General features: G+C 33.1%; 1 protein-coding gene across 4 annotated transcripts in view; it reads left to right on the plus strand.

Moving 5' to 3' along the window:
* CEP290 (centrosomal protein 290) overlaps window positions 1-25,965 on the plus strand; it is a 54,325-nt gene that overhangs the window by 5,943 nt on the left and 22,417 nt on the right. For 3 of the 4 annotated variants that reach the window (XR_012633408.1, XM_074902774.1, XM_074902773.1), the window contains exons 9-32: window positions 199-219; window positions 379-531; window positions 865-1,047; window positions 1,400-1,489; window positions 1,564-1,686; window positions 2,699-2,719; window positions 2,866-2,989; window positions 3,484-3,656; window positions 4,166-4,328; window positions 4,977-5,077; window positions 5,170-5,257; window positions 5,692-5,804; window positions 8,913-8,997; window positions 10,386-10,528; window positions 11,099-11,263; window positions 12,258-12,407; window positions 13,421-13,536; window positions 15,744-15,846; window positions 18,593-18,823; window positions 19,348-19,521; window positions 21,096-21,207; window positions 22,035-22,240; window positions 24,007-24,158; window positions 25,118-25,229. Coding sequence is in view for 3 of the 4 variants with exons in the window: in XM_074902774.1 (XP_074758875.1) it covers window positions 199-219; window positions 379-531; window positions 865-1,047; window positions 1,400-1,489; window positions 1,564-1,686; window positions 2,699-2,719; window positions 2,866-2,989; window positions 3,484-3,656; window positions 4,166-4,328; window positions 4,977-5,077; window positions 5,170-5,257; window positions 5,692-5,804; window positions 8,913-8,997; window positions 10,386-10,528; window positions 11,099-11,263; window positions 12,258-12,407; window positions 13,421-13,536; window positions 15,744-15,846; window positions 18,593-18,823; window positions 19,348-19,521; window positions 21,096-21,207; window positions 22,035-22,240; window positions 24,007-24,158; window positions 25,118-25,229 (3,102 nt within the window). In the remaining variant the exon portion in view is untranslated. The remainder of the gene's footprint in view (window positions 1-198; window positions 220-378; window positions 532-864; window positions 1,048-1,399; window positions 1,490-1,563; window positions 1,687-2,698; window positions 2,720-2,865; window positions 2,990-3,483; window positions 3,657-4,165; window positions 4,329-4,976; window positions 5,078-5,169; window positions 5,258-5,691; window positions 5,805-8,912; window positions 8,998-10,385; window positions 10,529-11,098; window positions 11,264-12,257; window positions 12,408-13,420; window positions 13,537-15,743; window positions 15,847-18,592; window positions 18,824-19,347; window positions 19,522-21,095; window positions 21,208-22,034; window positions 22,241-24,006; window positions 24,159-25,117; window positions 25,230-25,965) is intronic. The other variant, XM_074902775.1, reaches the window with a different exon arrangement.

Consider the following 25,965-nt stretch of genomic DNA (forward strand, 5'->3'; position numbering starts at 1 on the left):
ACCTTGAGAATCATTCCTCAAAATGCCCTGTTACATATATGCATGTATGTATGTACATGCATGCACATGTGTATAGAAAACTCTGTATTTATTTTGTCTCTGTTTTGATTCCTATTTAGTCTTCCTAAAGAAAAGATACTTTCTGATGTTTTTCATGCTTTGTTCTCTTGGTCTTGTTTTCTCCTTTTTAATCTGAAGAAAAAACACATAAAGAAAAAGGTGAGACTTCAAAGTTTTTTAAAAGCAGACTGTAGGAATTTGGATGGGTTTTGACTGTCTTAGCTTGCTGTGTTAGCAAGACTGTTAGCTTGCTAGAAAAGCAACAACTTTGCCTTCAACTCTGCAAATAGATTTAAGTTTGAATTGCTTTCTGTGCAGAATGAACAGTTGCGTCAGGATGTAGTTGACTATCAGAGGCAAATAGATTCCCAAAAAGAAACAATTCTAGTACGAAGAGGAGAGGATTCTGATTACAGAACACAGTTGTCCAAAAAGAACTTTGAGCTTGTCCAGTATTTGGATGAAATTCAGGTAAAATCTATGTTTAGTTTTTCACAAAGCTGTGTCAATTTACAGATCAAGTCATGTGGAGTAAGGGAATTTGCAATGCAGTTGGGATTTGTGATGCATATACTCTGCATCTGTGAATCTGGCAGAGCTAATGAAGTTACTGGCAATGAGAGCTGTATCTTTTATTTGCTGTTAGGATTTGTTGAAGCTGATAATCTAGAGGTAAAACACTGTCATCTGTGCTAATTTCATGTAAGACTTCCAAGTCTTACATCTAAGGTAGCTATCAATGAATGCTTATACAGGTATCAAGATGTGCACTTTTTAAAAGCAGCTTTTTCTTTAATTTTGCAGAATTTGACTGAAGCTAACGAGAAGTTAGACATTCAAAACCAAGAAATGAGGAAGAATCTTGAGGAATCAGTGCAAGAAATGGAGAAGATGACTGATGAATATAATAAAATGAAACTTATTGTGCAACAATCTGATATTGTTATGGATCAGTTAAGAAAAGAGAAAGAACACTACAAATTTCAAGTAAGAACTGACTCATTGAATGTAATTTTTTTTAGGTTTCTCCTGTATTTTCATATTTCAGCTTAAATTAGAAAACATTCAACATACCTAGTTAAAAACACACGCTCTATTAAAATATTCTCTAAAAGTAGTGTGAGCTTTAAATGTGGTGCAAAGATTAAAACTTGACTTAAGATCACAATTTTTTGTACAAAATGTTAGTAATACTTTGTTCTTAAGAGTCATGACCTTCTCTTGGTGCTGTAATGCTAATTGGTTAAATTGTATGTGCTTGATGTAGTGTGTTTTTATATATAGATTGCTTAAGCAAAACATTTTTGTGATATGATGTTCATCCAAATGGCATTTCTAGGTTCAAGAGCTTTCAGACCACCTGAAAGCAAAGAATGAGGAAGACGATCCACTCATGGCAGCTGTAAATGCAAAAGTTGATGAATGGAAGGTACTTTTTAATACTTTTTTATTATTTTTAGGAATTATTTCAAGTGTTCTGATGGTGTTTTATCTTCTTTTCAGAAAATCTTAGCTTCAAAAGATGAGGAACTCCTAGAGTATCAGCAAATGTTACTTAACTTGAAAGAGAAAATGAAAATGGCCCAACTTGATGTAGACAGAAACAGTATAATGGCCCTTCAGCAGGTACAGTCTATGTGAGAAATTACACACATAGAAATTACCATTCACTAAATATGCTAGTGATCAGATAACTATTTAGTCTTTCATAGTTTGCAAATACCAGAATATCTATTACTTGTGTTTGAGAATTGTGAGACAGGTCAATTCATTCCGCTACAAAGTTAGCTTAATAGATAATGCAGAAAGGAAACTTCTCTTGTGGTATGTATGAACTGATCTCTTGGTAGTTGGTTCTGTTACTTCCATATTTATCTTTTCTAACTGTTAGTAGAATGATTGCTTTAACATCTAAGCATCCATAATTTAATGGCTTTAAATGATAGCTTACTTTCTGTCCTCTAAATTTGTTAGTTAAGGAAGAGTCTTACGTAGTGTTTTATTTTCTGTGTTTGTCTCACCTGATGCCATACCTGATCTCTGTGGTTCAGACCATGATAGAGCTAGTTGAATTTAAGCATCTCTCATATTCATACAAAATTACATAGTTCTTTATGATTTTGAATTTCTCCACTTTCTTGAAAAATGTAAAAAGAATAACTAAATAACATGTCCCATTAGGAATCCTGAAATATGTATTATGAGAAGCATACCAGGATGATTTTCTGCCTTGCTTCAGTTTTTTTAAAGAAATTCATCATGATGTTTATGTTACATGTTGGGCCCTTGTAGGTCGAGCAGTATGGTGAGGTATGCTCATGCAATTTTCCAAAACTAGGAACAGATAGCTTCTCAGGAGAAAAAAACACTTAAGTATAAATCAGCCTCTGATGATCAGAAGAGGAACGCAGCCAAAAGTAACTTTGATAAGCAGTTGTAGAGTCTGGTTTTAGCTGGCTAGATAGTTATAGAGGTTGCTTTTTTGGATAACTGTCATTAGCATGATGTTTTGAGCAGTTTTGTGGAAATGAGCATATTTTTAAAGCAGTCACTTAAAAATTAAATCAAGTTACTGCACTGTGTACTTTTACTCTTTCTTTTATTTTTCCTGCTTTACCTTTATATACGCAACTTCTAGATAATATCTGAACTCTGTGTTGTAAGTACAGTATATTTGATGTTTTGTAAATTGTTTTGTATTAGCTACTTTTAATTTCTTCATTTACAGTGTGGTGTTCTATGTTGGTAGCTTACCTGTCAGTAAAGAAGAATACTGTAATGGAGTTTCTTTTTTTGAGTGTGTAGGGTGTGCAAGAGCGAGATGCTCAAATAAGGTTGCTTACCGAGCAAGTGGAACAGTATACCAAAGAAATGGAACAAAATGCATTTGTTATTGAGAAATTAAAATATGATCTCCAAAAAGATAAAGGTAACATGACCATTTTATTTTAATGTCTGTGGAAAAGAAAATAAGAAATGACACATTTACTCTGCATTCTTTATTCTCTAGAAATAAAAAAAATAATTGCAGTATTTGAGTAATATTAATCTCTATTTTTTTGTTTATTTCCATTTATTAAACATTTGAGCTTAAATTTATTCACTTGTACCCTAACCCTAAGAAAACTTAGAGCATAACATATGAGGTCTCAGCTCTATCAAGAATTGCAAATGAGTAGTAACAGGGAATTCAAAATAAAGTCTGATGTCCCTTACATGCACTTACTTCTTGTAAGTATTGTTTGAATGAATGATTAGGGGATAAAAAAAAGCTCTCATATACAGTCTTTCGTAATCACTTCATTAAAAAGAGCAGAAAATTAAGATCTTTATAACATCATCAGAAGTGTTTCTGTCTTGCTTAATGGCTGATATCAAGAATTCCTAGTTGAACTGTAAACAGATCAAGGTTTTTCTTTTCAGGTCACTCATCTCTTGCTCAGCAGAATCGTATTGGGGATATGCAAGAAAAGTTAAAAATGCTAGAAGAGAGAACTAAGGAGGCTGAGAAATCAGCAGAATTAGCAGAAGCAGATGCTAGAGAAAAGGACAAAGAGCTTGTTGAGGCTCTGAAACGAATGAAAGACTATGAACTGGTAAACAATTTTTCAGAGCAGACAGGGCATTTCACATATTTTAGGAGATATTTTTGTCCTTCCACTTTTTATTAAATATATTCTAATTGGAAATTAAATTCATGACTTCTGATATTGTGGGGTGTTTTTTTTCTTTCATAATAACATTTAGTGGTCACTGACTGCCTGCAATTTGTTAGCCTTACTTAACAATTTTTACAAGTTATAACATAATAATATGGGCTTCTGAAGTCCATTGAAAAATAATTGAACACTCAAGAGACAATTCTTCGAAGGATCGTGTAGTAAGAGGACTCAGTTTTGAAATATGGAGAGACTCCTCTGTAGTCAGAATACAGATTTGCGGGATCTGCTTTTTATTCAGTAACTTTTCTCACTAAGCATAGTGCAGAAGAGTGAGACAGGTTGAAAAACTTTTCATGTCTGTGTAATGATGAAAGATTAGTAATTTATTTTCTTATATCTTGTGTTGGTGGTTTTGTTTTTACTTTCCATTTGGGTTTTTACAGGGAATATATGGTTTAGAAGAGGCTGTTGCTGAAATTAAAGGTTTAAAAAAGCAAATCAAAATACGAGATCATGAGATTGAAACATTAATTAAGGAAGTCAATAAACTTGAACTTAAAATAAATTATTTTCTTGATGAAAATGAAGAACTCAGAGAACGCTTAGGTATGCTACATCCGTTATGTTTTCAATTATTTATTGTGTAAGAATTTAATTAACATTATATCATGTAAATATTTTGTTAAGTAACTACTTGGAAATAATATTGTATATTCTGCAAGCAATTTTAGTTAGGACAAACTGCATAAATGTACATGACTAAACTGGAATGTACATGACTGAACTTGGCTTACAGGTTGCTTTGACCAAAGAAAGTAGGAGAATAGGTTTTGTAGTGCTTTTTTGGTTTTGGTTCCTCTTTGACTGTACACCACTTAATGAATTTTGTAATATGGTATTTAGAAACCATAACATACTGAAGTTGTAATGCTAGATTGAAAACACAAAGAAAACTTTGGATAGGCTTATTTTACGTAGAAGAATCTAAACATGAATATAGTTACTTTTAGGTGGCATTTTATTGCCTTTTTTTTTTGTGAGTAACTGAAGTAAAATTATGCTTTCTTCTGGCATTATTATATGAAGCATAAGATGTGTGTACATAAATAGAAATACATATATTCAGCTATCAACATATTTTCTTTAATTCTACTTGACTAGTTATATTCTGATTTAAATTAACTGCATTCTAAATATTACTAACATTAATGTTCCTCCTTAATGAATAATTATACAGCATATACTGTGTTTCAGGTCTTGAGCCAAAGACAATGATTGATTTAGATGAATTCAGAAACAGCAAAGTACTCAAGCAGCAGCAATACAGAGCTGAAAACCAGATTCTTTTGCAAGAGGCAAGTGTTAAATCCTATTTTTGTGTAAGAGCTACATAATAAACATGTCTTTGAACAAAATGAAATACTGATCTGTGAATGATAATATGCAGATTGAAAGACTAGAAGAGGAAAGAATTGAACTGAAAAAACAGATTCGTAAGTTGGCTCAGGAGAAAGGAAGAAGAGTTGCAACAATAGGTAGGATTTTTTTTTAATATAAACTGTCCTTTAAAAAACATGTGGTCTATACCATGTTTTTATGTTTATATTTACTCATTTGTTTAAATTACAAGGTTGAATACATTTCATTGAATCTGAGGAACAGGTGAGTGGTTTTGTATTTTCATAGTAACTTAGTAATACATCAGTGTGAGTTGTGTCATTAGCCTGTAGTTCTTAGACGCAAAATGATCTCACCATGATTTCCAGTAAATCTATATAACGTATAGGTTTCAAAAATCTTAAAACTTCAATTCTGTGCCACCCAGGGAAGCATAATATGCTTAAATGGAAAGGTTTACACCCTACTTTGCAGGTAGAAAACTAGAACTCATTTATACTAAATGGAATATATTCCCTTGCCAATTTAAAATTCATTATCTTTTTTTACTTGTACATTTACTTGCAATTAGGATTGGATTCTGGTGATGTGCAGATAACTGATAGCTTTACTGAAGAAAAGGAAAAAAATAAGAGGAAATTGGATTTCTTGAATAGACATGATATTGCTGAAGTAAAAGCAAAGGTAGGTTCATAAAACAAGTTAATAATCATTGTGTTTCTCTTTCAAAATAAAAATAATGTTATTTTGTAAATATCTGTTCAAATGTTACTTTAGGTGCTTTTATTAACTGCTTTTAAACAAATCCAAAAATCAATAATTTGTAATTTTTTTAGAAGACTAATGAATATCCTATATTGTTTGTGAATATAGGCTAGCAGCTTGTGTAACATAGAAGGGAGAAACACACTTTCAGATAGAGAAGGACCAGTTAGACTTCCGAAGTCAGAGAAAGATATAATTGAAAACAGTAAGGCTGTGGGAAATCTACCTAGAAGACCATCTGGCATACCTGAGAATTTAGATAACTTGGAAAATAACAGAAATACTTATTTGGATCATTTAGGTTCAAAACATGTGACAGAGTGACAACTGGTTAATGACAACTGCAGTTCTGAAACTCTTGTGATAACATAAAGCTGTTTTATACTGAGAGCTACAATTTATACAGACATCAGGGATAACAGATTATATAGACAATAGAGAGATGTTAAAAGACTTAAAATCAGACTACGTAGGTTCATTTTCTGGTTATCAGAGAGTGTGTCAGACCTCAGAGGTAAATAACCAAAATTACAGAAACAAACCGTCTTTTCAGAATCAAGTATCCATAACTTCTAATTCAGACCAAACAGGTCAGGAAAATTTTTGCCCAGGACTATCTCTCAGCAAAATCTGATTTCCTTGTGCATCTGCCCTTGGAAAGTTAGTAATGCGCAAAACACAAATGACATTGAAGGACAAGCAGGACTATTCACAAGTAAAGTTTTCTGATGTAACCACCTTTCAAGAAGAGAAAGAAAAGAAATGCCCAACAAAATTGTTGCAAGTAAAAGCTTTGGAAAGTGGACTTGAAAATGGACAATCAGGACACTCAGGTCAGGTCAGGTAGATCCTGTTGAAAATGTCATAGAGCAGTTGAGAGAATTAGCCCTTCTTAGATCACAGGTGAGACACCTTTATAGTATGTATGTTTATATCTATTGCAGTTATTTGGAAGATAAATGATAAAGATGTGTTAGTTTAATCTTTATTAATTAAAGCTATAAAGGATAGTTCTGATAGAATTAGGCATTTTTTTGTAATTAAAAAAGTGCTAAATCTTAATTTGCAGTTTGTTTATTGACATAGGATTGAAAAAAGTAGGCATATATTTTCATTGTGTTGGAGGAAAAAGTTTGCATAACACTTGTGTACATGCATGTAGATGGGTATGAAGAGAGAACAGTTTTTATTGTAAGACCTTACACTTGTCTGTGTAAGCAAAGCACTCATCACTTTTCTTACTAGTGCAGACAGCCTTGCATCTCATACAAATCAGTTGTTGCAACTGTATTTTAAATAACATAGTTTAAGGGTTATTTTTAAAAATTGTTTTAAATAAAGAGACACGCAAATGGTAGTTTAGAAGAGTTAGTTGAGTGAAGTAGGGACTGAATTAGTCCTTTGGTATGAAAAATAGAAGATGAGATTTCTGTTAAAAGACGCAGATGTTATTTGACTGGAGATCATCTCCTAGCTCCAGAGAGAACAGATAGTGTAAAGTTAGATTTGTGGAATGAGAAAGGGCTTTCCTTCTGGGAAACATCTAAGAGGTTCCTGTGTTGGTTCTTCTGTCCTTTTATCCATTTCCCTGCCAGCTGACAAAGATAATGTAGATCTGTTTTCTGAAAAAAATATTTCCAATGAAAAATTCCATTACTTATTAAAATGATCTCTAATGATAAAATCTTTTAGGTTCTCAAAAGGTTTTTTGAAAACTCTGCAATCAGTGAAAGAATGGGTTGATTTCGGGATGCTTGCTGTGGTTTCTTTTATTCACATGGTAAATTATGGAAAAAAAATAAGTCACTGGAAGCTTCCTAAATTGGTACATTTTTGTTGAAATGCTGCATTGGTTTTCCATGTAGTGGAGGACATAGCTTTGATGGCTAGAGATACACCTGGAGCATGGATCAAGCCAGTCCCTCAGAGTCTCACAGACTTGGTCTGTACCAGACTGTTCCAGTTAATCACATAATCATCTAGGTTGGAAAAGACCTTGAAGATCATCTAGTCCAAACAGTTCTTGGTCATCACCCAAGAATACATGCTTCCCTAGACAGTGTTATATGGGATACACCTTGTGTAATTCTTCTAGTGAATCCAGCTCTGTTGCCATTGAATTTCAGGCAGGAGATTCAGATGTGGGCTAGGAAATTTTCATGAATGTTTACTTCAAATTTGAAAAAAGGCTGAGACTAGAACACTAGATTGCTAAAATTAGAATGTGTGCATTTTTTGTCTGTGAGAAACCATCTAAGAATGGGATGAGGAAACTTCACAGTTACAATGTAGAAGATAAGCAAATAGGTCTTTCCTGTCTTTTAACTGAAATGTTTTGGAACTGATGGCATTTCTGTTGAGCCTGTTGAGCTATGTAATTGATCAATGGAAAGTATAAGTCTATATACATCAGACTTTTTTCAATTATACAACAGTTTTTCCATGCTACAGGAGTGTGCTTTGCTGTTGTGATTTCTCTTAAAATAGTTCACTAGCCAAGCTGTGGAGTGCATTTTCTGTAGAAAAGTAGTGGATTTTTTTTAATATTTTGGAAGATAAGTCTTGGAAATATATTTCTTTTGTATATAAATGGAGATAGAATCCTGTACTACTAACTTACTGTTGGATTTTTTTTTTAGAATGAGCAGATACCCAGAGATTTGTTGATCAAGAGTATGCTAAATAGTTATGCAGAATTAAATCTTGAAAGATGCAGGTCAGGTGGTGCAGGTAGTACAAGGTTTAAAAATAAAACCAAAATGGGATAAATATTTATAAAAGTTTATTCATGGTTTAACTAATTTTTTCCTGATAATTTTGTTGCTGTGAAGATGAGACTGTTTCTTTGATTGTTACCTTCTATATGGAACCTCATTTTGGTTTACATACTGTGTAATTTCACTGCTGAATATATATGGATTAGCAATATTTTTAAGCATTTATTCTCATTTAACCACAGACTCTTATGAAAATTCTAATACTCTAATTCTGAAAGTACAATTTTTGAGTCTTTGTTCTTTTCTTTAGAATGACTATCTTGCAAATGAATTAAGCCTGAGAGAGAGAGACTTGGAGAAGAACAGGACTGTTATAGCCAAATTTCAATCTAAATGTAAGTTGCAACCTGTTTTAAAACTAGGGAATATTATCAGGTACCTGCAGATAGTTTGCTTATTTGTTGTTAGTTCAGTTTCTGTGATTGGGACCATGAATATCTGACTTTACCATTTCTGTTTTAAATGCAGTTTACTTTGATATCCTTCACAATGACTGAATTTGCTGTGTACATAGAAGGTTATAAAATCATTCTGATATACTTCTGAACTATAGAGACAATGGTTGTGAATTAAACCAGGTGTGAACACAATAATTAGAAAACAATGAATGTAAATGGTATTTATCAAATTGGAATTGCTTTGAATTTTCTTTAATGACTTTTAAAATATTTTGGTTTTATTAGTGTACATCTTTGTGTGCATGTGTATAAATACATATATAGTGTTGCTAATTTTAAATTAGTGATAGTACACGAAACGTAGCTTATTCATGCTAAATACATTGAACTAGGACCTCTCATGTTTTTCCTTCCTGAATCAGACCTAACAAGGGCTTTAAGTCTGTGAGGGATCCCAGTTATAACACTTACACAATTTACTTGTGTAATTGTAGTGCTTTTCTGGCTCCAAGGAATTGTTGGAGAATTAACCTGCTTATGTATGTATGTATGCAAGCTGAATGTACCTGTGCAAGCTGAAGTGCACTGCTTGCAAGCTCTGAAATAAAAATAATGCTGATTTATCTAGACAAGAATCTTATTTTTTTTTCCCAGAGAATATGAATTCTAAAAATTCTGTTTGACTTTTCAAAATAGAATTGGTGAAACTGCTCATACTGCTCCAAATTTTGTAGTTCACTCCAAGGGTCTTCAGGACAGGTACCATATTGTTAAGATGCAGAGAATGTCCTGACAGGTTTGTTGTGTTTTTTTGAAAGTTTCCAGACTTCTTGCTCTGTGCTGAAAACTCTGGAATTCCAGTGAGAAACTAATGGTGGCAGGAAAATTGTATGTCTTGAGAGTCCTTATTACAGACAAATAATTTAAATGTTCTTTTTTCTCAGTCTTCAGCAGGAGTTTTGGTAATTCCTATATACTTCATTGCTACACCCAAACATTTCCAAGATAGCCACGTTTCTGGATTTGTGAAAGCCAGTCAGGCTACTAAAGAACAGTAAAAAGTAGCAGGAAAAACTGAAGACTAGAATGTTCAGTAAAGTCAAATTTGTTCCGTGAAGCATTTCTTTTTGTTAGTATTCTCCAGCAAAACACACTCTTTGGCTATTCCTAGCAGTTCTACTTTTAACTTCCTAATTGGTTGTGTCTATATATAGTATAAACATTCTTTTTATATATCAAATCAACAAGTATTACGATGAAGTGGCCTAGGAAACCTTAACTCATTTTTTCACTGCTTTTAGATACATTTACAATTTTTATTTCAGTAAAAGAATTATCTGAAGAGAATAAACAACTTGAACAAGGAATGAAAGAAATATTGCAAGCTGTCAAGGAAATGCAGAAGGATCCTAGTGTGAAGGGAGGAGAAACAGCCTTAATAATCCCTAGTCTGGATCGTTTAGTTAATGTAAGCTTGCTTTCTAAAGTATTACTTAGCTTTATAGGATTTACAGGCTTTTTTTTTTTTTATCCTCCTCAATTATTGCGTTATTGTACAATTAAATAGTAGCTGCCTTATACATATGCTTCCTTAGTTACAAGTATGAGCATGTAGTGTGACACTGCTTAAAAAAATGCAAATTAAAAATATATAGCAAAAAGAGATTACCAATACGAATTAGGAAAAAAAAAAGTCTTTGGCTGAATAGTATAAAACAGTCTTTGGCAAGTTTATTGTCTCTGTCATAAAGCTTAAGTAAATGTTTGTTTGCATGTCTTTTATCTCTACGGGACCTGCAGGAAATGTGTAAGAAAAGCTCTTTAATCAAACATGTTACCAAAAAAATTAGTGTTTTTACAAGAAAAATTAACCGTTTAAATCACAGTCTGTGAAATATGCCATCCAGAAACTGATAAGTAGGTTTTAAAATGTTAAATTTTCATGCTTTTTGCTAATTTCGTGTAGGCTCCAGGTTATTATGAAAAAACAATGCTTTTCTGCACTTTTTCTCTGTTAATTAAATGTTTACCGCGTTAGGCAATGGAGTCAAAGAATTCAGAGGGAATCTTTGATGCTAGTGTGCACTTGAAAGCTCAGGTTGACCAGCTTACAGGACGAAATGAAGAATTAAGACAGGAACTGAAACAGACTCAGAAGGAGGCAACAACTTTCTCTAATCAGCTGGCAAATGCAAATGAAAAGGTATACAATTTATTTTATAGTATTTATTTTGTACTTGAAAAGTCGCTGCTCTGATAAGTTAGAACAAAACTACACAATCTACAAGATACTGAATGTAGCTGATGTGAACAGTATAATTAAAATCTTAATTAAATTAATCTTAATTAAATTTATGTGTTGGATCTACCAATTTGTTCATTTTATGTTCAAATCTTACTCTTCTTAATGTTACTTTATCCTTGGAATATTCTATCATGTTAAACACCAGGCACACCTATCTTTTGGGGAGAGCTGTACCAAAAAAAGCTCTACAGATTTTTTTTCTTCAAAAAGACAGTAGTCTTGCATTTTTATTTATAAATAAGTGACAGAGATTAGGTGTTTGAATATGATGAATCGTTCTCTAAAATCCTATATCTTATTTTAAGTTAAACAGTTGATTCTGTGGAATGCTTCTTCCAGGGCAGGAATTAGTAATGGAGTATTATTTTAAAAGAAGACAAATTTAAATTTGCCTTTTAGAACAGCTTTGATGATGGAAAAAGGTGTGCCAGTAACTAATATTTTAAAATAGTGTTTTATGTACTGTTGGAGTAAAGAACCAGAGGGCTTTTAAGAAGTTAAATGAAAAGGCAAAGATTTGTTTAGAATAAACCATCAAATAACCACTGCAGAATTCTTTCCAAAATTTTATCTTTTTAAAAGGAATAGAAATGCACTGTTTGAAACAATTTGGCATAAGGCTGTGGTGAATCCTCAGATATGTGAAGCTGCCCTGATTGCTGGAGCCATTAGATAAATTTGGCTTAAGATATTATGCATTTAATGATTTATGGAATCACAGCATTTTTAAAAGGACACTTTAAAGAGTGTTTGAATGCTTTAGAATATAAGTGAAAGTGAATTAGGTTGTTAATAACAACTGATGTAGCACAGGAAAACAACGTATTTTCTGACAGTTTTTTTAATTGAATAGCAAGAGCTTCTACTTTATATTTTTGTTTCTTTTCTTTAGATTGCACAACTGAAAAATGAAATTTGCTTATTAAGTCAGTCAGAAGGTGCCAATACTGTCTTCCGAATAGTGAATCTTCCAGAAGGAATGGTTCCTTCAAGTGTTAATATGATTAATTCTCTGAATGAATATTTAATACGTCTTGTACAGGTAACTCATTTACTCCTTGATTCGTAACATGTAGCTAATTCCTCCAAAATCTAGTACCATGCCAAGTATGGACATGTTAGAACTCGCCAAAATTATTTTGAAGGTCTGACGTCCAGTGAACTCTTTGGGCTGTTCTGTTTTTTTAAAGCTGTAAGTATTTTCCTGTGTTGTAAAACTGGAAGGCAATACTTAATTAAATTTTTGACAAAAATTCAGATTTTTTTTGTTGTTTTAAATCTGAATTTTGATCTAAATATTTGCCCACTCTTCCTTTTACTTCTGCAGTTGCACTCTTTCTATGAGAAATTCTCTCTTACTGTTGTCTGGATTCCACACCTGAGTCTGCATGTGCAAATCCTACTCTGAACAGCTTTTCTCTATACAGCAAAGGTCTATATCGATTTGCCATATAAATTTTCATTCCATTATTTGTCAAAAATATGTCAACATTTCTGAAAAGAGGCATAAATACATTGAAACCAAAGCCAGTGATTCCCATGGGAAACATAGTAGACAAGCATAAAGAAAAACTTACTCTTTGAGAATTGGAGTAAAAAGAATAATAATTATTATTAAATTATTATTATTATTATTATTAAATTATTTTGTTCTGTCTTTGATCAATTCTGTTGATTAGAGAATATTTTTTAACTGTATATGATTATAAAGTAGAAGAGTATTTGGGAACATGAGAGGAAAACGTTGCTTTCCAGTTAGTCAGTGTTCTTTGCAGGCTAGCAACATGTCATGGTGTTTTGAACTTTAAGGGCTGTAATCCACAGTGCACTTACACACTATTTCGCAATTACTAATATGAACGCCGAAGTTTATTGGACATTTTTCATCTGTTGTTTCTAAAGAAAATACACATTTCATATCTCCAGTTCACACAGTTCATGACAGAAACATCTATCATTGAAAACACAAGGGAGAACTGGCATTTTGATGAATCCTTTCATCTTTAAAACCTGTATTAATCACTTCAATATTTTTATTTGCAAAATAATCTTTAGGAACTGGAAAATAAAGAACAGTTACTTAAACAATTAGAAGATGCAGTACAGGACTACAAGCGGAAATTTGCAGTAATTCGTCATCAACAAGGCTTGCTGTATAAAGAATATCAAAGGTACTGTTCTCCTTTCTGAATTACAAAAGTTCATCTATCAGTGTTTAATAATTTTGAATACAAGATTTGCTGCTGTCTTGAACTAGTTCTTTGGGTAATGTCATAAATGCTGCTGCTGGGTATGGACTCCATATATTTTCTTTAGACCTGTAAGGATTCTGAAAACTCTTACAAAACATTTTCTGCTGGACTCTTCATATTTCATACTTTATAATGAGGATTGCATTGTGCTTTCTGCATCCAGTGTCTTGTATTTTATTAGAAACTAGTATTACAGATTCTTCAGTCTCATTTTCTTTTGCTTTCAAGTATGGGTCCTAACAGTTTTTCTGAGGGGGAAAGAAAGTAAACTGTTATCCAAATACAGTCAGAGATCTCTGTTTCAAAATTTTAGATCATCAGGACTTTGTTTTCTTTCAGACTCTTAGTTCCTTTATATACTTGATTGAATCTAATTTCTATAAAATTCTTCTTATATTAAAAAAAGGATTTTCATCTGCTAGGACCATAGGGATGAATATGGTGATTTGGGTTCTTCAGTTAACACTGTTGTGTTCTCTAGCTTTGGATTGTATGAAGAGTCACTGGACAGCTTTTGGAAGAAGGGCGTTTTTTCTTTTAGGGCCTTCTGTTTGTTTTTTGAAACAGTTACGACTTCCCAGATAACATTATCTCTGTTTGAGGCATTAAATCTATAGCTTTTTGAAAATATTAAAGACTATAATATACTGCCTTATTTACTACTAAATTAGATATCTCCAGTGACAGGGATAAAATGATGATTCAAGGCTCCTTCTCCAAACCTGTTACTGATTGGAGTTAGGAAATTCTTTGACTTGGCATCCCATAAAGACTCACTTTCAGAGCATTTTCTTTCCTTCTGCTCTGTTTTCTTCCATTATGGAAGAAACTAAGAGATCTTCTCTGAAGAGAAAATACTACTTCTGAAATACCTTTGATTATTTGCTTAAGCTAGCCTAAATTATCCTATATGGTCTATAGGAACTTCCTTATTAGGCATGTATGAACAGTTCATAGACTTTTTTATTTCCAAATAAATAGTAAAAGTGGATAGAGGAGAGTAGTTTGGGCCAAAACAAAGCTGAATCTTTTTATGTTTTTGTTTTTCACCGAAATAGAAAAACTAGGTTGGGAAAGGACATACTGTACGCATCTGAAATAAAATGAATACAATAGAAGGAAAGGTTTGTAAAACCGTTGAAAAAATAGACAATATTACAGCCACTGGCTGCCCTTTAGTTTAGAAGTCTGACCTCTAATGCAGAATTTGGATATAGTAAACCTAAGCTTAATTGTCTGCTTCCTGAGGGAAATTTGAACTGATATCTTTTAAAGAAAGAGCCAACTACTATGCTGTGGGGAATTCTCAGAGGTATGAGCAAGTAATCTTTTCCTTATAGTACTGTACCAATCTGTATGATTAATTAAAAATACTTCAAAATCAACTTAGGTATTCTGTCTGTCAGGAACTGCAGAAGCTTTGTTCCCTTTCCACGTTGTTTCTCCTAGCTAATGAACTTAAGTGCCTCATTGAAAGAAAACAGTTATGGAAAGAATCACTGATTATTTGCCAAATCATTTTATCTAGCTGTAAATCTTATTAGCCAAATTATTTGCCACAACTGTGATTACCTCTTGAAATCTGCTGGGCCTAGTCTGCTTCAAAAAGAAAAGGCCCATTTCCAGGCTAACAGCATAGTAAGTACCAGTAGTATGATTTTTGTCTCCCTTCCTATAAGAGGGAGGTGTGGAGTTTCCAGAGAGGTACTTAAATTGGAAATGTTTTTATTTGCAAAATCTTAAACTTCACCTATTTTTATGAAAACACGTTCAAGAAAGTAATTAATTTGAAACACAAGTGTGTAATTTAAAGCAGATTAAATCCCATGTGTGTATGTTTTTGGGCAGGAAAGCATCTCTATCTCCGCACTATAGTACGCATGTGAAGAAGAGATAAGACACTTTAACTTAAGAATTATTTTCATCATTAAACCAGTTGCAGCCCAAAGAGAGGGGATAGTTTTTCAGTAATCCATTTACAGCTTATAATGGCTTTTTCAAATTACATTACTGCTAAAAATAAGTATCTCGGTTTGCAATATTTCAGGGTTGCTGTTTTAGTTACAGTTTTAAAAATCATCAAGTCATTCATCATTCTAAATGAAAATATTTAATTACTGTTTTAGTCAAAAGGAAAGCTGGCAGAAAGAATCAGAAGATATGAAAGAGGAAAAGAAAAAGCTAGAAGAGGAAAAAGAACAGGATGCTGCAAAAATAAAGGCATATTCTGTAAGTAATTTTGTTGCTTTCGTTTTTCAAAAGGTTTTAATACATAGAGGTTTTAATACAGTATTGTAATTTCTTAGATGGAGAAAATGTTGCAGGGAAAGTTGCTCAGATCAAATCAGAAGGAAGTGGTTTATTGATTGATTAGTGGAATGTAAATAACTAGCAATCAGTGAATTATACATTCAGAATCAGTATCAACAATACAAAAAAGGTAAATCACAATGTTAAGGCACATACAGAATGTTACTAGAGACTTAAAAATCTCTAAGCACCATTTAGGAATTAATCTCAAATATTTCTCATCCCACACATTCACAGAGTTATATTCACTCCCTGGCCTCTTGAGTTACCAGCATGCACCCCCTTTCCTAAGAGTGCAAGATCACTGTGTACACCACCTCTTGTGTGTGCTCTGGGGTGCTGTGTACATGTGGGGGTGCTCCAGTGTTATGTGGACCTGTGTGCCTCCCTGCAGGCTGCTAATCCGTGCACTGGTGAGAAATCACCCCAGGAGGTCACATACACACACCCAAGGTGGGGGTCCCTACTTGCTGCACTTGGTGCTGCCAGACCGTTGGCTGGAGTGCCGAGGCTCAACTTTCCAGCAGGGCAGAAGCGCCCACATCTGCAGGGACAGTGGTGAAACTTCTGAAACTGAACTAGGTTATGAGTGGTGCATTGTAACTCTGTCTGCTCTCACTGTTAGGAGTTTTTATGCTTATTTTTTATACTAATCTTCAAGCCGACTACTTTATTTCAAGTCTGTAACTTTATGGTTACTATTCAATCTTGTTGATGGTCATCTTCCTCTTTAACATTTTCAGTTTTCAGCAAACAGCCTCTCAGACAGTTGCAAGGTATTCTGTTCACACGCACTATTTACACTCACGCTGCTCTCTTTAACAGCAGTTGTTATCCAGGCTGTTTGATTGGGAGGAGAAGCAGTGCAGGCACCCCCATGGAAAACACATTAATTTATACTAAGAATTAAGGTTATTACTTTGAACTACATCTTATTTATATATACCTGTTAATGTATGTGTATCACTGTTTCACAAAAACAGGAAACAGAATTAGTTTTTCTATTTTGGTTTACTTCCACCAAGACTGAATTCAATATTCTATTGAGAAAACCGAAAAATAACTTTTTAAGAAGGTGTTATTTAAAAGTTCCTGGAATTGATGCAGGTGCCTTATCACAGACACAGTGAAATTTTAGACGGCTTCAGGTGCCTTTGAGCAGATAGCAAAAGCTGCCAAATATAACAGAAGACATAAGGGACACGCATGTCCTTTTAGAGAAGCAGACCCAGGGCAAGGATATCACAAGGTGGTGAAAATGACCGTGGATGCCTAAGTTTAGACAGCTGACTTCTAACCCTTTTCTTCTACTGAGGGGTAACTGTAGTGGTATGTGGTCCTTCTTATAATCATGTTCATAACTGTAATTGATTTGCAAAATAATTGGATCCTGAGGCAATTAAGTCTAAATATATTTCCTGAAAAGTGAAATTGAAATTGTTGCGCAGATGTTTTTGCTGCATGTTTGAGAGAGTGAGCACGAGCGCCGTCTTATTTAATTTGTTCAGTATCTTATTCTGCATTACCGGAGTCACAGTAGATTGTATCAGGATAAAGATATTTCTGGGATTTTATTTTTGAATGTCTTTAAAATATAATGGAGTTTTGTGATGTCAGCAGAGCTATCAAAGTATTGCTGAGATCTTTTAAGAAATTAGTTTCCCAATAGCTTTTGTTTCAGGAAACACATCCTATGCAAGATAAGAAATACATACTATCATTTAGTATTAATTTCTGTTAGTATGTAATTTTGATTAGAATTAGGTGAACATTTTCAGATTAAACATTTCTCTGAAATTAATTCACTGTGAATGATCAAGAAAATGTGTTGTTTGTTTGTCAAATCTTAAGTAAAACGGGCTTCTTGATCAGAAAAGCTAAATCTTTGCCAGTTGTCATGGAACTAGGATTTTTTTCATGGCTTCAGGCTTCCAGGATCTGGACTCTGGAGTTTTTTCTAACTACCTGCTCTCTCTTCTTCATTAGTGTCAGGAATCTGGGATTTTACAGCTCAAATTTCTACTCCCTGTCTTCTTGGCTAGCTGATGTGTGCAACAGCAAAGCTAAAGCTCACGTGCCTTCTTCAACCTGAGTAGCTGTAGTTCGTTTTCCACAAGCCCCACCACCCACACTCAGATTTATACATGCATGCAAACACATATGTGTGCACATACACACAAACAACCATGTTTCCATAGGAGGGGTTCTGTGGTTACTTTACAAATACTGGTTTGGTCCTCACAGTAGGACATTATTAGTGTTTGTTAGGAACCACAGGGATTCTATTTGGTTTAGAAAATTGTTCCAATATAGTTGTTTTGATTATAGTAAAAGGGGAGAAGACTTATGACAATGAATGTAGAGAATTATTTTTGTTCTAAATTCTGAAAATGTCAGCATTAACTAAAATTTCAGTAAGATGTATTTAGCTTCTATTCCTCAGAAAATGATTTTTAAGATTTAATTTTTTTCTTTTCTTAGAATATTGTATGCTTATGCATGTGTTGAGTGTGTGTATATAGTTTATGAGCAAAAAGAAATTATTTCAGACAGATTAATGGAATCTTTACACTTAAGATTAAAAAATGTAGGAGAAAGCTTGTCTACATAGTTGAGTTTTACCGTATTTCCATACAAGTTTCTTCTTAAAAAAAATATTTTACAGAATTTACTCAGCGCACTTCAGCTGGATCCTGATGAAACAAAAAAAGTACTTGCAGAAAATAATAGGAAAATAACTGTTTTACGAGTTAATGAAAGGTCACTAACAAGGCAGTATACAACTTTACTTGAAACAGAACGGCATCTTCGAAGAGAAAATGAGAAACTAAAGGGTGAAATAACACATATAGAAACTGCGGTTATAGGGAAGATTGGAAACTTGCAGCGATTCAAGGTATATTTTATAGCAGTAATAGTACACATTTTTATTTTTACACTTTGGCAATAATACTTTTTTTAAATGGAGGCAGTACTAGTTTCTTGAATGCATTACTCAAATGCTTGCTTGTTAAATGCTGTTATAAATTTTGTCAAAACATTCTCTGTATTTAAATAAGCATCATAATACGAAATCTGTCTATTTTCCCCTTCTGAAGTCTCTTCAACAAGTTATTTTTATTGAAAGTGTCATGTGAAGCCAAATCTTGCTTTTTGGCCTTGCAGGTTGCTAAGGCCTGTATTAACTCATCTTTATAACATATGATTGAAAGGCAGTAATTGATAAAAATACCCAGAGAAATTTTGTCATTGTTTATTGCAAGTAATTTATAAAGATGGACAGTAATTTAGTAAAATAAACCAGTATCAATTTCTAAAGCATTACATTAAGTGGTATTCTTTTTCTGTGGAGTTATTTTAATTTTTCTATTTAAAGGTCTAGCAGACCATAGTAACCCATTGTGTTGATTATTTTCATAGGAAATGGCTAGCTTTAAGATTGCAGCTCTGCAGAAAGTGTTGGATGGTAGTGTGCCATTGTCTGAGCTAGAACTGGCTAATAAGCAGTACAACGCATTAACTGCTAAATACAGAGATATGTTACAAAAAGATAACGTGCTTGTCCAACGAACAACAAACATGGAACATGTGGAGGTAATGTTTACATTACGTTTGAACCCTAAAGGGAAAAAAACCTCATTATACATTCATTCTGCATTGGTTTTTGTTCTCACTTAATAGAAAGATAGAACAGGAGTCCCAGTGCTAGAACTGCTCATTGTAACAGTTCCATAGTGGGTATGAGATGTTGGAGCCAGTCCTACTGTTGCTATCAAATTTTTATTTGCTTACCTGGTATTTTTCAGTGGTTTAAGAAACATACACAAAGTCCCAGATTTTATTTCAGTGGGCATACATAAAAGCATTTTGTTTAATTGTTTTGGTGGGTTGGTTTGTTTGGGGTTTTTTGTTTGTTTGCTTTTTAAGTTAAACTCTGGGTATGTTCCCTCAAAGTATTTTTAGTTGATTGCCAAAACAAGGTTGGCAGAAGGAATATTTGCTATCATCTTCAGTTTTGGAGGTCATAAGGAAAGTAGAATGAGTATAAACACTTTAGAAGCTTTCTCTCAAAGTAAGCGCTCTTACAAGAATGAAATGTTCAGTTCTAAAAGGCCTTTTGGCCTTTGGAATTTTACTTCCATAAAAGAAGTAAATAGCCAAAGACTATTCATAATCTGTTTGCAGAATGTCACAGGGACTGCAAATCTGTAACTATTCCTTTGAACTTCTATTCTTAAGTAGAAGGGATCTTCTTTTCAAGAACTGTGAAGCTGGCTTCAAAGATAGATGTGTTACTACCTCCCACTTTCCATGTCAGAAAGAATAGTCCAGCGAAGTAGTAGTTTAAACAGTAGTTAAAGCTTATGTCATGTTCAGAATCACAGAATCATCTAGGATGAAAAAGACCTTGAAGATCATCTAGTCCAACCATGAACCTAACACTTATCTGTTGCGTTTCTGTGGTTGACAAGTATTGAACTATTAAATTTGTCTGCTTGGGAACAGGTAGGTGCATTTGTGTTAGCTAAAGAATTAATGATTCCTTCTCTATTCTATGAAATTTTGTGTGTATGAAAACTTGGATTGCATATTTCAGTAATGTCACAGAATAGAGAATTATTGATCAATAGCAAACTAAAAGTGTATTTAGAAAACTAATAAGAAGTGTTCAATTCGATTTATTGGCTAATGTGGAAATTTGCATTTGTCTGGAGGAGTGAAGGAACATTTACAAAACATTTGTTTGGCATCACATTAAATGCCTGAAAGAACTAAAAGAAGCATATGATCTGTCTCAAACATGTATTTATGTGCAAGATGAAGTATCCTGTGCGGCGTGAAATATCCTCCAGAAGTACTTCTTTTTTTTCCTCACTGTTAATGAGTTGTTTAGTATGACAAGCATAGATTTCTTCATCTAATCCTAGACAGTAGGAATCACAGTCACTGATGATAAATATTCACGGTAGTGCTAGTTGGCAGATACAACATAGAGAGAAAAGACTAGCATTTTTACACTCAGGAAACGTGCTTTTCTGTTGGCACGTATGTAGATTGTGTTGTTCGTAGGTAAAATCTCTTGATTTAAAAGACTTTGTATATACTGAACATCAAGTCTGCTACAGTTAAATAGTTTGCTGTTATGTTGCAACTTTTTTGTCATACAGCATGAGAATGAATCCTTGAAAGCACAGATAAATTTATTGAATAAGGAACTGGAGATCACAAAAGAGAAACTTCACACTGTAGAACAGGCTTGGGAACAGATGGCTAAACTGGGCAAGTATGAAAGTTATCTTGCAACATTAAAAAGAAAATGGTATGTCCTGTGTAAAAGTAATATTTTTAAAAGTTTTTAAATTGATGTATCTTTAAAAAGTCAAAACTATTTTGTATCTTTCATTAACAGTCTTTTGTGTGTGTGTGTGTGTGTGTGTGTGATTTTAGTTTGTTTGTTTGTTTGTTTCATTTTACTTATTTATTTGACCAAAACCAAATTTGGTATTTTCCTCTGGATACTGTTCCATGTTGACTTTTTTTGGGTTATTGGGTAAAGGGTTTAAAAGCTGGAACTTGTAAAGCAACATCACCTGATTTTATTTTTTAAATAAAATGCACTGTTTTCTAACTTGTCAGTTAAAGTAATTGTCAGGAAAATTATTTCTTTTTTTCCTGGTTTCATGCTCTGTAACAAAGTATTTTTTCTTGAGAGCTGGTGCTTCTTTGTGTACAGTTTACATTTCCATTATTCAAGATGAACTCATCCACATCTCTTTATTTTACAGATTTTAAATTAGATTTCCTGAAGATTTGCAAGCTGAATTAAGGATAAAGTGAAAGTTTACATTGAAAATATTTAATAGTCTCAATAACCATGGTTGCAAATATCCCCATTTATAAGTGTTAATAGTATTTTATTCAGATACATTCCAACCATGCAGTAGGGCAAGATAACCATGCCTCCATTTTAAAAAAGTAATACAGGTGTTTCGATAACGTTTATCTGACAGAGATAAAGTAAAACTCATGTTCTGTTTTGTGGTGCAATTAATTTTCATATTTGAATCAGCCTGTGTATTCCCTAATTTAAATATTTCTACATGTAGGGGATGACAATGCCATGGACAAGGCCACAAAAGCAATAACCAACAGTGAGATTTTGTCAATTTCTAAGAAAATCACAATGTTGGAAATGAAGGAGTTAAATGAAAGACAGAGAGCAGAGCATTCGCAACGAATGTATGAACATTTAAGGAACACTGTAAAGCAAATAGAAGAACGTAATTTTGAATTGGAAACAAAATTTGCTGAGGTAAATCTGTTGAGATTTAAAAACATGATTTGTCATTTTAATAGCATATTTTGAGATTTTCAAAAAGTATTTTTTATTATGATTGGCAAATAAACTTGTGATGCAAAATATAGCTGCCTTTAAGAGCTGCAATTTTGCATACACAGGACATTTGTAGAAAATAATTAATTTGTCATTTATTTCAAACATTAGTTAATCACTAAAACACATAGTGAGCATCTTGACAGATTGCTTGCTAGTTTTTCAGCAGACTGCTAGAAAAAAGTCTGTTCTTGACCTATTCTTTCTTGTGTCTATTTCATATGATTCCTTTTCTGCTAATTTTCCATTAGTTACCAAGGATTCAAAAAATGTTAGACCTTTGCATCCCTTTTCCACATGATAGTGTCATGATTCTGTTACAAACTGGCTATGTCCTCTGTCATGTGCCAAACATTATCAATAATACAGGAATAAAAGTCATGTGCCATTGAAGCTGATGATCGTTAGTATTCCTGTCATATCAGTCTTAATCTTGTTAGATTATTTCTGTCCCCACTATCTGTATTTGAAGTTTGGTACATAAATTCATTATTAAGTAGTAAGAGACGTTATTATAATTTCCAGCCTAATTTATTTATAGGCAGTTGTACACATTTGTTCTTGTGCCAGTATTGGCCTATAATTTAAACACAGGGGAAGAAAAAGAATAGTTATGTTGACAGGAATGTTGATAGACTGTATTCATTCCCCCTCCTGGAAAAACTCTTAGTGCCACAATTTTTTCTTATTAGTTCCTCTATGCATTCCTTTTTCCTTATTTGATTGGCTCCAGGACATGCATTTTCTGTTTCTTATACTCCTGTTATTAGTGCCTCCTAATCTGGCATCATTGTTTTGTTTTGGGTTCTGTGTTTGGGGTTGGTTTTTTTTTTTTTTTTTTGAGAGAGATAGACATATAACAAGATTGTGCTAAGGTAATCAATGAGAATTGTAAGAGATAGTTTAAGAATTGGTTACTGGAGGAAGTCTACTAGACATACCATATAGTATGCCTAGACATTTAGTAGTGCCTCAGATATGTGAAGAGCAGATAATAAGATACACCACACTTTGTTTGTTTACGACATCAGTTATTTTATTAAGGAGTGGTATCAGATTAATCTGCCATGACTGTATTTACTGAATTAATTCCTGAGGCTTCTCTGTGTTGCCTAATGCTTTTCAGATATCTGTCTTTTTCTTAATGCTCTTTGATTTGAATTGAAACATTAGTTACTTGGTATTTAATAATCAACTTGAAAAATCAGGCTGCTTGAAAGAATATCTCTTAATTTTGGAAGTTCTTTTTAGAAAGAACAAAAGAACTACACTAATTGTGAGTCTTGCACTTATAACCTGTATTTGTGTTACCAATCCTGATATACTAGACATTATAAAAATATATAAGTAAGACTGTTCATTTCCTAAAGAGTTTACAGTCTTACTCTTTTTTCTCTTTCTTATTTTAGTTTAAGAGCAAGTTATTGCAGTAATGGTTTTAAGAAAAGTCACTAATAAAAATTATCTTTAATTTAGAATCCTGTTCTGTGATGACCTGTGTATCTGTTCTTGTATGTATGCAATGCTGCAAACAAAAAGATGTTGAAGCAGAGAGGAAAGGAAGTGTGTTTCAGAACACAGCTGAACAGTGTTTTGTAATGACTAAAGAATTTCGTTACAGGGTTGGGAACAGTTGTGTGCTTAGGATACCATTTTGTTTGTTTCTGGTATTGGTTTTTTTTAAGCTCACCAATATCAACCTTGAGGCACAGAAAGTGGAACAGGAATTGAGAGATGAACTATCAAAGAGTATAAGTAAGGCAGTAAGTGATGCAGATAGACGACAAATCATGGACCTAGAGAAGCGTGAGATGGAGCTCAAGATTGAAGTATCAAAGTAAGTGTTGAAGTAACTAATTTTGAATGCAGTATGTTCGGAAACATGCAAAAATTTAGGCTATATAGGCTTACATAATACACTACTTGTGTATTACTAACAGATAATTTTCAAACCCTTTTTTTTTTTTTTTTGGCATTTATATATGCCAAATTTGGAATTGAAAATTAAGCATTTAATTCATGACTATAAAGAAAGTAATTTGCTTCATTTTGATTTGAACAAAGAATTAAGTGCTGGCCTGGATAGAATGGGTAAGTGTGCACTTAAGATACTTCTTACTAGTACTTTTAAACTAATGAAGGTTTATTTTGTTTCTGTGCCACAACCTCCCTTAAGTGTATGAAGATCTCATAAATTGGAAAGCAATTCTTACTTTCAATGAGTTATAAATATATCAATGATTAAACTGCAGTGGGGGGATTGCCATTTACTTAAGAAATTAACTTTGTATGCATAAATTGAAAAACTTACTTTTTTTAGATATGTTGATATGGACATTTGTCTTCGAGTAAAGAATGTAATCCTGTTACATTCCTAAAACAGTGCAGTGATTTTTGACACAGTAAGTGTGTGATTAGACTTGGGGAGGTAGAGAATGGAATGGACAATGGAATTTTTTGAGCTTTTATGTCCTGAAGTGCAAAAGAAATAGAGGACAGAGGTGCTTAGTTCAGTTAAAACCATGGCATTGTTTTCCTGGAGTAGGTTACTGCTAGTAAATTTCATATAACTCACAGAAAAATGTCCTGTGAAAAAGCTGAGAGGTAATACAGAAGAATTTTTTGTAACAAGGATTCTGATTAGTAGAGAAGATTATGCTGAAAAGAACAAAGTTTTCAAATGTTTTGATATGAGGAAACATACTAAGAATCTTTTCTTAGTGTCTTCTAAGTAGAAAAGCTTAATAGGTTATTCAGTGGTTTCAAGTGACACAATACTCTTGTTTTCCCTGCAAGGTTAAGAGAACTGTCTGATGTAGCAAAAATGCAAGTTGAGGCTGTGGAGGCACGCCAGCAATACAGAGATAAAGAAGTGGAATCTCTCAGAATGCAAATTTTAGACTATCAGGTAAAATTCAACCTTTAATAACACTGCAATTTGGATTTTTTCTCCTGGAGTGAGAATAAATTAAGTGATTCTACAGTGGATTAGGAAGTGCTAAAAAACTTCAGGAGGATCTTAACAAGCTGCTCCTTTTAGTGGCCATACACTTTCAAAAGTTCTATATTACATTAATTATTCCCTTCTACATTTTTTTCCATTTCTAGCTGTACAGCTATTACGGGTCCTGAGCTTTTTACCGTGTTATTTATATACTATTTATTCCTATATGATTAATAGCTCATGGTCAGTATTTAAATATAATATCAGGAAAGTTTGATAGTATTTTATAAGACAATCAGTGACTTGTAAATCTTGAAGATTTGCAGTAGACTTATTGTATTGCTTTGTTATTAGCTGAAACAGTTTCTTGGGGTTTGTTTTCATGATCTAGAGTGGTTTGAGTCCCTAAATACAACACTTGTGTCAGCTTTTACATTATCGTATTTTCTAAATTTAGGTATACATTTCTTTCTCATTTTCTGGTATATTGGAAAGATATAATTTTTAAGATCAGTATCTAAAAAGGTATGCTTCTAAAATGTGGCTGTAGAAACAATAGCAGAAAAACAAAAAGCTGGTTTTAGAGGTTAATTTTTACTCTTATCTATGGAATAAAATAAGCGCAATATATAAAATTTAAAAAAGCTTGTTTAATATACACTGCATTAATAATGTATTCAAAATGAAAAATTTGGTTTAT

The sequence above is a fragment of the Athene noctua genome, chromosome 3, assembly GCF_965140245.1.
Source record: "Athene noctua chromosome 3, bAthNoc1.hap1.1, whole genome shotgun sequence".
Taxonomy (NCBI): Eukaryota; Metazoa; Chordata; class Aves; order Strigiformes; family Strigidae; genus Athene; species Athene noctua.